Source organism: Chaetura pelagica, unplaced genomic scaffold (genome assembly GCF_000747805.2).
Source record: "Chaetura pelagica isolate M959 unplaced genomic scaffold, ChaPel_1.0 scaffold222, whole genome shotgun sequence".
In the NCBI taxonomy this organism is placed as follows: domain Eukaryota; kingdom Metazoa; phylum Chordata; class Aves; order Apodiformes; family Apodidae; genus Chaetura; species Chaetura pelagica.
Window position 1 is genome coordinate 8,604,590 of NW_009952711.1, and position 11,826 is coordinate 8,616,415.

The 11,826-nt window shown below is 38.4% G+C and overlaps 1 protein-coding gene across 1 annotated transcript; it reads right to left on the minus strand.

Moving 5' to 3' along the window:
• Nucleotides 1–526: 526 nt before the first annotated feature.
• SLC30A4 (solute carrier family 30 (zinc transporter), member 4) lies at nucleotides 527–9,787 on the minus strand. Its single transcript, XM_009994555.1, has 7 exons — nucleotides 9,664–9,787; nucleotides 8,462–8,608; nucleotides 3,083–3,236; nucleotides 2,633–2,834; nucleotides 2,224–2,329; nucleotides 1,356–1,490; nucleotides 527–695 (listed from the first exon to the last, which is right to left on the minus strand). The coding sequence occupies exons 1-7, from the start codon at nucleotides 9,785–9,787 to the stop codon at nucleotides 541–543; spliced, it is 1,023 nt and encodes a 340-aa protein (XP_009992857.1). The 3' UTR covers nucleotides 527–540.
• Nucleotides 9,788–11,826: the final 2,039 nt, after the last annotated feature.

Sequence of the window (11,826 nt, forward strand, 5' to 3'; positions counted from 1 at the left end):
AATTCGGTATTTTGCAGTGTCTCCCAAGAGACAGTTTCCAAAAGAATTCAACTAGCACTGTATGCATTACAGTTTAAGATACTGTATGAAAATTACTATTGCAAAAATACTGTCTAATGAATTCAGGGATCATGACATAGTATGGAACCCTGGCATGATCAGCATTAGAGACTTTCATTGGAATACTGAATACATGATGCTCTGTTTGGAGCACAGGTACTTTGTGGTACATAGTTATATTGGACTGTAATTTGTGAGGTATCTGCAGAGCCACGTTGCAGTTTGTAAACAATAATCTGAAAAAGATTTGTCTGAAAATCATAATTAATTGAATAAACCAGTACACGGGAGAGAATGAAATACGTGTTCTGTAGGGCAAACACTGCACTTTTTGCAGCACCAGTTCTCCCTGCTGCATGTTACATTGTAAAAATCCACATATTAATGGTTTCTAATTGGTTATTTTCATTTTGCATTTATTGCTCTCAGTCTTTTACTACAAGATCAAGAATAAGGCAGCAGTTCCCAAAACATATTAAATTAGGCACTGGAACTCTGACAACTTGCGCAGGTTTTGCTCGTTTCCTGTTTGTAACTCTGAAGCTGGACAGAGCACTTGTACATTCCAAATGTATTCAGCAGCAGTTGTCGGGCCTTGGACTGAACTTCCTCCCATTTAGATGAACTACCAGGAACTGGAAAATCAATAATAGAACAGTATTAATAGAATTTGGTCCTCAAGAAACCTGGACAATGCAGCTGGTCTCAAATTTTTCACAGTGTTACCAACTAGAATAATCTTTGTTCACTCTCTTAATTCAATATTGTTCTCTGGTCACTATTTACTCTTTTATTTTACACATTTAGGTCTATATCCTCTAGCTAGAATCACATCTTGATAAAACTCTGTGTGCTAGACACCACCCCTAACTCTCCCAAAAACATTGAGCTTCCTTACTAAGAATATTCATGGTACTGACAGATGTCTAAATCAGCACGTTTTGGCAAAACATATTTATTTTTCATATGTCAGATTGTTCCAGATGATAACTTGACCATGGACAAGAATTTCTAAGGATAAATATTTTTTTCTTTTTCTTTGTTCTTTCCCCCCCCATACCCAGGGAATCTGTACTGGATGTCTCACTAAAAATATATTTTCTTTCCACAGTTTTCAGTTACACTATCCTTCTGGGCCAATAGGTTCTACACCTCACTGTACAAAATCATAGTAGATTTTTTTCCAGAAGTGTACTTCCTGATTTAATTTAAATAACAATATAAAGATAAAATAGTTTGTTGGGGGCTTTTCTATACTTAGATTTAATTTAGAATTATGCTATACAGCAGCTTACCTAGTTGCAAGTGGACTATGGCAGTTGTTTTTCCTGCAGTGAGAGACCAAACATTTAAATCTTCTATAGAATAAACATCTTCAATTTTCATCAAGTCTTCCTTAATGCGATCCACATTTAAATGCCTTGGAACTCCTGTGATAGCAAACGTAAGGTAAAATTAATTCTGCAAACTCTCAGTGGCCCTTAAAATGTCATGACAGATGTCAATTTTTCTCCCACCCCTAACATTTTCACTTTCATACTGTAAAAGTACTAGATCAAGTAGTCATTGCTGGCATGTTAGTAATAGAGAGAGATACCAGCAACATTCTTTGCATTATTACAGGTCAAGCACAGGAGGTAAGATTCTTCAGCTCATGTTCAGCTTCTTCTTTTTTCTTTTTTTTTTAAATTAATTCTTTAATTCCTTTAACACCACTTTTTACTTGTAGGTAGCTTCCCTTTTGGTAACAGTAGAAGCACACAAGTGATGCAACAGCACTGATGGAAAAGGGGAAGATGGGTGAACCACCTGAGCAGCCGTTTGGCCTAAACTCGCTTTCTCCTATTATAGGCATTCACTTCCAACTTTACAATAATTAAAGTGAAAGTGCAGAACTGAGTCTAGGCAAAAGTTCACTTAGTTTAGCTGGTAGCCTTGGCAGACACACAAGAAAGTTCTGTACATTTCCCTGCAGAGGTCAGACACCTGAAGACTGTTGCAACTTAAACGTCATCAAGAACCAACAGACTAAAGCAGCAGCAGGATAAACAGGTCTTCAGACACAGTCCTTCTTGTTAGAGATGGTGATCATGACATCAAGCAAGTGCCAGTGCTCACTGGTGTTTGACATGTGAAGTACTGCAGACTGTGCTCAGATCCTACCTTCCAGAATAATAACTCCTGTGTCACACAGAATTCGAACTGTTGTGAAAACCACCAGTATGGAGAACACGTATGTACATATAGGGTCAGCAATCTTGTATTCTGGCTGCAAGAGAAGTTCCAAAGTGTTAAAGATGTATGAAAATAAGCCCATTTATAAAAATGTGACTCAGAAAATGCAGTTAGTCCTAGCTCCAGCTTTCACAAATATTTCTTTCTGCTTTAATAGTTAGATAATACATAATAGAGCCAGTGTTTGCTTATTTTGAAGGAATGTATGAAGCTTATAATAGAAAATCACAAAGTATTTTAAATAACTTACAGAAACAAGTCCCTTTTTAACATACTCATCGGAGGTGAAATTAAAAAAACAAATGCACCTTGCTGAAAAAGCCTGGCCATTCCTTACCTTGAAGCGGATGATGTAGGCAGCTACCAGCACACCAATGCTTTGCACCAGGTCCCCAAGGGCATGTACAAATGCTGCTCTCACAGCAAGGCTGCTGTGCCCGTGGCTGCCACTGTGGGCTGTGCTAGGAGAGTTCGACTGAGGGACATGAGAGTGGGAATGGGAGTGAAGGTGGCCAGATTGATTCAGCAAAAAACCCATTCTGAAAGTGAAAGAAGAAAAACACTCCGAGAACCAGGGTTTAGGGTTTGGTGGGTTTTTTCTGATGCTTTTTTTCTTTTTCTTTCCTTTTAAACAAAAGGATTGAAAAAGTAACACTCAGTATCATTTATGAAAATGAAGAGGTCCAGCAAAATTCCACCCCATGAGAAAGTTACAGGCCATGAAAGAATTAGCAGCTTATTCAGAAATACATTTATGAGTGTTAATGGAGAGAAAGGGAGATCTTACATTAAGTTAACTGCAACACCAACAGCTGCTGTAATCAGCATGATATCGCCATTTATTTCATAGTCCATATGGATAGTTCTTTGAACAGCTTCATACAAGAGGAATGCCATAAGGATATAGACCAGCAATACACTAATGATGGCTGACAATACTTCTGCAAACAGAAAGCAAACAACATTACAAAAGTGAGTCTCATGTCTATTTCTATTTCCAAATTAGAATGTGGACAGAGCCTTAATTATTTTTACTATTTTATGTGTATTGTAACCCTAATGCACAATGAACAAGTTGTGTGGTAAATAAAACTCGTAATATAGGATTAACAAATGGAGTTTGTTCTAATCAACTCCTCCTTTACCCTTCCCTGTCAATATATCTCTCCAGTTATGTTTTCTCTGAAAACATCTGCATGGGTGATGACTGAGACTTGTTCAAACAACTTTTGCCTGAGAAGTCGCAGACAAAGACCCTGTCCAGGGGAGAGGAAAACAGGTGATCCCAAACATCACCAGCCCACCTACCAGTAGGAGAAAGGTTGATTTAAAGTGTCCACAGTATTAAGCTGGATTTAGAAATTACTTTATATACCATTTTGCATTTAGGATGAAGGGGAAAAAAAGGAAAATATTTATAAACTGAACAGTACAAACTTGTCAGACATATGACTCCTAAGCTTCTTGACACATGTACATACAATTTATTGCAGATTTCAGCTATAAAGGGCTGCTTAATCTAAGTTTCTCTGTTACTGTAATATGCTGATTTAACATTATCTAATGGTTACCAAATACTGGTATTTCACTAAAGTTACTGTTACGACCAACTATGATTCTATGATTTTGGTGCAGGATTTTTATCTGATCAGCAGGGATTTTCAAAAGGGCACATACATCTAAATAAAGAGAAAATTAGAAATAAAAACTCCTCATATTTTATTGTCCTGCACCTTCCACTGCTGTTTACATCTGTGGAACATGGTTACAGTTTTCGACACGGTTCCTGCTGTTCTGATGTGAGGTAAATAGGGCTGCATATTTTATGGGTCTGGGCCTTAGTGCTGTCTGCCTTATTACCAAGTCATGCACTTGGGCTGATAATAGCCTGCATAAACCTGAGTAGGAAGAGTTCACACTACAGTTTTACGGTCCTACTATAAAGAATACAGGTATTTCCAAATGGGTCACTAGATTCCTTTCAATATAAACAAACTTTTACCCACTAGCTTAATATTCTGAAAATTGTTGCCCTGTTGCAAGCAGAACTCTTAAAAAAAAAAAAAAAAAGGCAAGATACAGAGAAAACATTGGCCCAGTTATAACCGTCTCATTTATAAGCAAGTTAATACAGGGCTTTGCAAAAAGCACTGGGAAAACCTTAATGCTTATGTATTGCATGTAAATTCAGAGCCATGCCTGAGTAATCTGTAATCATTATGCATAATGCTCATTACTGTCACTGCCAGATGATCACTGAGATCTTAGCCTTTCTGTGCAAATTCAAAGATCAGAGTTGGAATTAGTTTACTTGGAACTGTAATGGTTGTTCTTCCCCCTTGTTCAACATATTTCCCTGATTTATCCCCCAGTAAGGGCAAAATTCTGCTCTTGGCTGTACCACAGCTCTATGAATATTGGTTTGAGAATTGTCTCACTTCTCCCTCTGCTTTGAATTTGTCAGCGTGTAGTACAACTTTGGTTACTGCAGAAGGTGTAATTTCTGACACAGAACTGCCTAATTTCATGTATTGAATATTACAGTCAAAAACATGCAGCTATATAAGCATTTTAATATCACCAAAATCTCTTGATTCAGACACTGAGTTTTTAACATCATTATGGGAGAAGAAACTCACACCAGCACATTCAGCTGTTCAGTAGTGTGTCAATGCCTGGAGGAGTACCAGCATTACCAGGCAGTTAACAAGGCTCTGAAAGGCAACTGTCACAATCTCAGATTATTTCAGAGAAACATGAAAATCCTGGAAATATCCATGGAAGTGGTAGTGTTCTTTACAAAGCAGGCAGATTATTCAAGGCAACAGCCTTAAAAAAAAAAAAAAAGACATTGCTTAGGTTTTCCAGAATGCTTTTTAAAAAAACCTGTAAAGCCATAGCACATTAGCATTTACCAGAGAAGTAACATATTGTGGTTTTAGAGTCTAAAAACACGCTTTCTGCAATAAAATCAGTGTTCTCCTTGCAGTTTCTTTCACAGAGACATTCTCATATCAGCATTGTAGATTTGTTCACTTCTTGTGAAATGAAGTATCCACAGTCTCAGCAGACTGACTGATTCTGTCATTACTGACATTGTCTCTGCAGCAATGGAAAAATACCAGGTTCCGTATCTATGCTTAAATCTACCCAGGGTCTTCCTGAGAAGGAGGTATCTCCACTTGGTGGTGAAACTGAACTACTTTGGCTTAAAGAGTATAATTCCTGAATGTCAGTTTCCTTTGCATCACTGAAAATGGAATAAAACTGAAGATGGAGCATACATATTATGTATTCAAAGAGAGTTCAAATAAATTCAAACGAGTACTAATTTCCTTCAGGAATTTGACTAGAAAACTAATAGGTCTGTTGTCTTTAAAATGCAATGTTTATGGGAACAAGATTGAAAAATGTATTGTTCTGCAAACAGAAGTAATAGCACCAGAAACACTGTTGATTATGTTTTCATGCTTACTGTATATATTTTATTATTATCTTAAACATCTTAAAACATAACGCAAAGCAGGTCAGCAATGAGATAGATCCTGCATATTCCCAGCTTTAAACAAGTGCTTGACATTTTTTCCTGTGACAGATGCTCAATCTTTACCCTATTTTTAACATTCTCTCATGTTTTAACATCTCTCCCATGGGTTTCAAGCTTTTGTTGAGCTCATATTTTTTGCTGACAAGCTTCTTATATATAGGTTATTTATGTGTTACAGAGAGAATATAACCTAGAAGCAGCTTTGTTCCATTGACAGCATTCACTGATGTGTGAAACTGGGCCCTGAGGCCATGGCTTTCAGATCGGGTGCCTAAAATCAGCCAAGTAAATTTCACAAATGTGACTTCAAAAAACTGTTTACAATCACTTTGAATCATCCCATCTTCTGCACTTGCAGAGCCTAGGTCAAGGTTTGGAGGTCTCCTGTGGGACCTTTCCCCACTTCACCTTCCTTACTGCAGACACAGAAACCCTCCCCCCCAGACCTCCACCAGGCTCCCATCCTCCTGCAGAGAAAGCTGCACAGCTGCAGCTCACGCGGAACAGCTGAGGTAGAAGGGAGCTCTTGGAAACTGTGGTCCTGCTGGAAGCAGGGTCAGCTGGAGCAGGTTGCTCAGGACTGCAACCAGTTGGGTTTTGAGAATTTCCAACTGTGGAGACCTCGCAACCTGTTCTAGTGTTTGACCATTTAGTGACACTGAGCAGCAGAAAAAAGAAGTAATTGTGGCAGAACTGAGAAGCTGCTCCCTGTGTTCTCCACGGTGGCTGATACAGATGAATTCTACGGGCCAGCTCCGGTCTGTGGGCCATCACTGCATCTGTCTAGCCAGTATTTGTCTTGGCAGCAAAAAAAAAGATACAGAAATTGAGGTGGCAGCAATTCTCAAGGATTTGTGTTTGCAAAGTGCTTTGGAGCCCTCAAATTAATTAATTGAAAAGTCAGTAAAAATGTGCAGAACTGGGTAAGATTTTAATGGTTAAATAAGTTTCGTTTATGTTTCTTAAGATGAACTCCTGTTTTAAGCTAGGCTATGGCATGTTCAACATATGCACTACTTGATTTTAGAAAAGGTACAAAGACACATAAACTACTCAAATTATTTTAACTAGGGTTAAAGTATGTATAAATGCTAGCAAACATTCTGGAGAGTAGGAGCAAATGCCAGGAGCATACCTGCAAGGTCAGGTTTCAGTATTAGGGGAGCTCCTATTGCAAAATTAAAACTTCTTGAAAGAAAAGTTTGTAATGGGAAATGCTGGCATTGTTAATACTTTCCTATAAAAAGCCCCAAAGCTCTTTGCTAGTGTACAGAGTCATGCATTCATGAATTAGTGACTAACTGATGACAAACGACTCAGAGTGATGGAGTTGTTGAAGTCTATTGCTGTTCTAGCAGCCAGAGTAAGAACTGCAAATGACTACACGAGACTTGGAAATTTATTGAAAAATCTACACTATAGAATGTATAGAGCAGAGGTAGCTAACTGTGGCAGTAGAAATTATCTGTGTCACGAAAAAGAAAGGTTGAAGCTTCTGGTAACATGTCCACAAGACCTGCAGCTTATATTATGAGCTGTATTATGAACTACTATATCCAGTTAGCAACCACATGAAAATAACCTTTATCATCATTACATTTCCAAACATGAAATAATGAATCCTAAAATTACCCTTCCCAAGTTTAGTACATAATTCTGTTGATACGCTTCAAATAGACAAGGGTTAAGTAACTTACTGTATTGCAAACTATGGGACATTCTGACCTCTGCTTTGTGTGGTTTGGAGAGTGCAAGAGGAGTACTGATTTATGTGGCTTTTGGCAGGGCAGAGCTCTCTAATAATACACTCTACAAAACTACTTAGTTCTGGATTAAGATGTAATTTTTCACATTGAATAGGACCTTCTTCTCATGTCGTAATTCTACTTAAGTCAATGGGACTTCATAAATCCTGAGCACTGGCAATAATCTGTAGTGAACAACTGACTAATGCATACAGCTCCTGCGCCAACAAGACTGCTTGTGTGTCACACAAGCAGTAACAGTGGTACAGCAGTGAGTAACCAAAGAATGTGTCTATATTTTGCTCAACAGCCTCAATTCCAAAGCATAAATGTGCACAGTGGCCTCACCTCATGCAACAGCCCAGCAACTGGGCTATGAAAGAAAGCTGCACATCTACCCTTGTTCTTGCTGGGGACAGCTTACCTCCTCTGAACCCTTTTTAAACTTTTTAGGCCATTGTTCATTTGTAGAAAGTAATTTTTACAATATTTACAATGTCATCATGTATCCAATTCCCCAATCTTCCTCTTTAACATGGAAGATGAACTGGGCATTCAAAATTTAACTCTGAATCTGCCAACTCCTACTTCTGCAGAGATGCCAAGACTCATCCTGCTCCCAGTGAGTAAAACTCTGCCATCAAACTTCACTTTTAGCATAGGTTTAAAATTTAAAATTCTGTATTTTTATTCTCTATTGCCTTGTTGCAATACAACCTACGCAGCAGATCCACAATGGCCAGGGAAAGGACATTTGAGTAAAACTTTTAGGTTTGTTGCTACTTTCTTTCTAGTTCCCTATTTTTCTAGAATTCGGTGATCTTACAGTTGTTGCTGAAAATACTGTTAATAGCAAAAGCTGCTATTTACATACCGAAGCGATGAAATCCAAAGGTGAACCTCTTTGTGGGAGATTTTGCAGACAGCCAGAGAGCGAGCAGGGTCAAAATAATACCACTAAGGTCAGTTAACATATGAAGTGCATCTGTCATAATTGCTAGGCTGTTAGCAACATAGCCACCTGAAAACAAAGTTGGAAAAGTCAGGACATTTGACATTGATGATTCCAGGTAATATCCTCTTAGCACAGCTTACAGTTACTTATTTTCAGATCAGCGTGTTAAGGGCATAAGAGTCCTTAAACGGGGAGGAGGGGGTTACCATTACAATCAAAATGCCATGCTGTGATTTAAAGCTACCATAGTTACAAGTGCAGTGAAGTGTGCTTTGTATTAAGAGTAACACGAAAAGGATTCACTCCTGCTATTCTCCTAGAGACTACTCGCGTTGTAATGTTGGCAAGATCAGGCCCATGACAGTTTTCTCTCTCTTCTCTATATATTATTGCATGTGTTTAATCAGCTGATCCCTTTATTAAACCACATCTGTTATATATTTCTGACGTTACAGAACAGGGACAGAAATTCAATAACTCAATGGCAAGGAAATTTACCCTGCCTTCTTTTGATTTTTATGACATTATCTTTTAACTTCATTATTCCTTGTCCTGGCAGAGGTGTGTTAAGTTCTGCCAACATATATTGCAGACAATGACTTTCACTTGCACAGTGCTTTTCTTTGTTATTTATTACCATAATTTTTTCTTGTAATTATAAGCTGCATTGAGACAAAGAACCTCAGATCAAACATCAGTATCTTTGTTCCAATTCAGTTGTTAATGCTACCATTGGATGATGAGAGATTTAAACAATGAACCTCTCTTTTAAGCATCCCTTATACAAACAGTAATCAAGGATACGCTGCATGAAGTTAAGCCCCATTTTCTCAGAAAAAGCCTTATCTTCAGCATAAGCTCACCTATGATTTAGTTTCTTTTTACCTTGAAATTGCCATTCGGCCTGTAAATTCTGCAAAGCGTGCAGCTGGTGTGCTACTTGGGAAGCTTGAGGCTCCAACTGACATTTTGAGAAAAGATGTCTTTGTATACAATTAAAACTGTCTTAGTGAAGAGCTGACCATGTGGAAACAGCAAAGGGAAATTCGTAACTGGCTGATTGCTTTCAAGACTGGTCATAAAATATGTGTGTATGACTGTGGGTGTTTGTATGCACACACCCTCAGACAGAGCTACACTTTGCTCCCCAGGCAAACACAAGCAGTGTGGCTGATACTTGCAGTATCGCTTGTGCTGTGGGTAACTACCAAATACACCACATTTGAACCAGTTCCTTTCCTCCATCCTCCTTCTTCAGTTGTTCCTAAGTTTCTAAGTCAAATTCTTCTGAGGCTGAAATTTTCAAAGGCCAGCACAGCTCATACATAATGTTTCTAAAGCTTAGCAATTCAGCAGCTTTTTGAATAAAATGAGTTATGTCTGTTCTTTCTGGATTACTTTGTGTTCTCACATAATTTTAAAAAATATTACTTAGAAATGTGCAACCCTGACTCTTTCATAGTCCACAGAGAAGAAATGATACTTTGCATCTAAGGATATACAATTAAGCAGTTTATATGTATGATCAACGTTATTATTGTAACATTGTGTATGCTAATTCACATGTATTAATGTTCAGAGTTACTTCAGTCCAAGATGAGTCAATTCTACTTCAGCTAGCCTCTCACTTTTAAAGATTTTTAAATTAAAATTATAATGAAGGAATTCAGGTACTGAAGCTAATTGTAATGCAGCATGTGGATTAAGAAAACATAACTGAGATTATGGAATTCTGAAATGAAAGCTTCTCTGATTCCAAACGTATCAATTCATTGCTTGGTTAAAGGCACTGCCTAAGGGCTGTTTAAAAGCTTGGTAACTTGCAAAAAAAAGACATCTGTAACCTTTACAAACAGCTTGATGGCTCACTACTGTTTTCAGTGACCCATGAAGGACAGCAGTCCATGGACAATCAATTAGAACTCTCTAAACATAGCTGAAAACATCAAAACCGTGTCAGAAAGCTAATTAGGACTTGCAACATGTTTTTCATTTATGGATGCAACATTGTTCCCACAACGTTCAAGTTATCTAACTTATTTGACAATGACTGTTCATCAACAACAACACTGAGGTGGGCTGGGTAATGAGCTTGGGTTTACTTTGGAAAAAAATATGCCAATCAAGATTTCACAAAAAAAACCTGCTGAAACAGGATTTCCTTCATCTTGACATCAGTAGCAGACAGCAGAAAGATTTTTACTGAACAAATTGTCTGATAGGTTTTCCTGCCTTTTTCTCAGAAACTCAAATCTGTCAAAGATCACAGAAGGAAGTAAATTAAAATGTCCTATATGACCAGACTAAGTTTCCCTAATACCTGAGCTACAGACCAATTTTTAAAGTTCCAAAATTTGAAACCAACCAGACAGATCACAATTCCAGCCTGGAGCAAAATAAATTAAACAGGGCACTGACCCAGGACTTGAGAGCTCCATCTTAATGACTCGTTCTGCTGCTGTTTACTTATCCTTTGACAAGTCATTCAGGTCAAGAGCTGAAAAAGTAAAGAGATACCCAAGTCCTCTATTCGTATTTACAGATGCCCAAATATTCTGTGGGTCTGGCCCTTAGTGCTGTCTGCCTCGGTGCCCAAATACAGGGTAACAGCCTATATACACCTGGGGAGGATGAGCCCACACTGCAGTACTAACACTTTACAGACAAATCCAGCACCCTCAGCTGAGCTTGCAAAAGTCCTGGCTGTGACAGAGAAACACCAAATGGTGTGACAGTGATGAGAGAGTATTTTTATTCTCAATACCTATTATTCCTAAAGCTCTCCCTGTACTAGTGATGGAGAGGTCTACAATAGCATGAAATAGACCCGAAGCCCCTGACAGATATGCTCTCAGTGACTTCCCTCTTCTTGTTGCAAACACAGCCAGATTTTATGGCAGTAATCAAAATTACTGAGGATTAAATTGTTCATCCTCTCTTATTTATGTCTGTAATAAAATGCCACTTCTCCCTTGCTAAAAACACCTTACAAACTTATGAGAGGAACTTACAAGGAGAAATAAAAACCCATTAGACATAGAAACGAATGTGTATTTTATGCTGCTGGGGGGGACTGATGAAATTCAGGTAAGGGAAGTCGCAAATTCCTCTTTATTCTCATGCATGGAAAACAGAGGCGGATTTAGCGCCTTCGCACTCTCTGAATTCGAAGCTAATCCCTCGGGTGTGTCTAAATGACAGACGGTTTCTCTTAGTATTTAAAACCGGTGCCGGAGCAGCGTGACCTGCTGCGAGGCACCGGGGTCGGCGAGACGCCAGAGAAG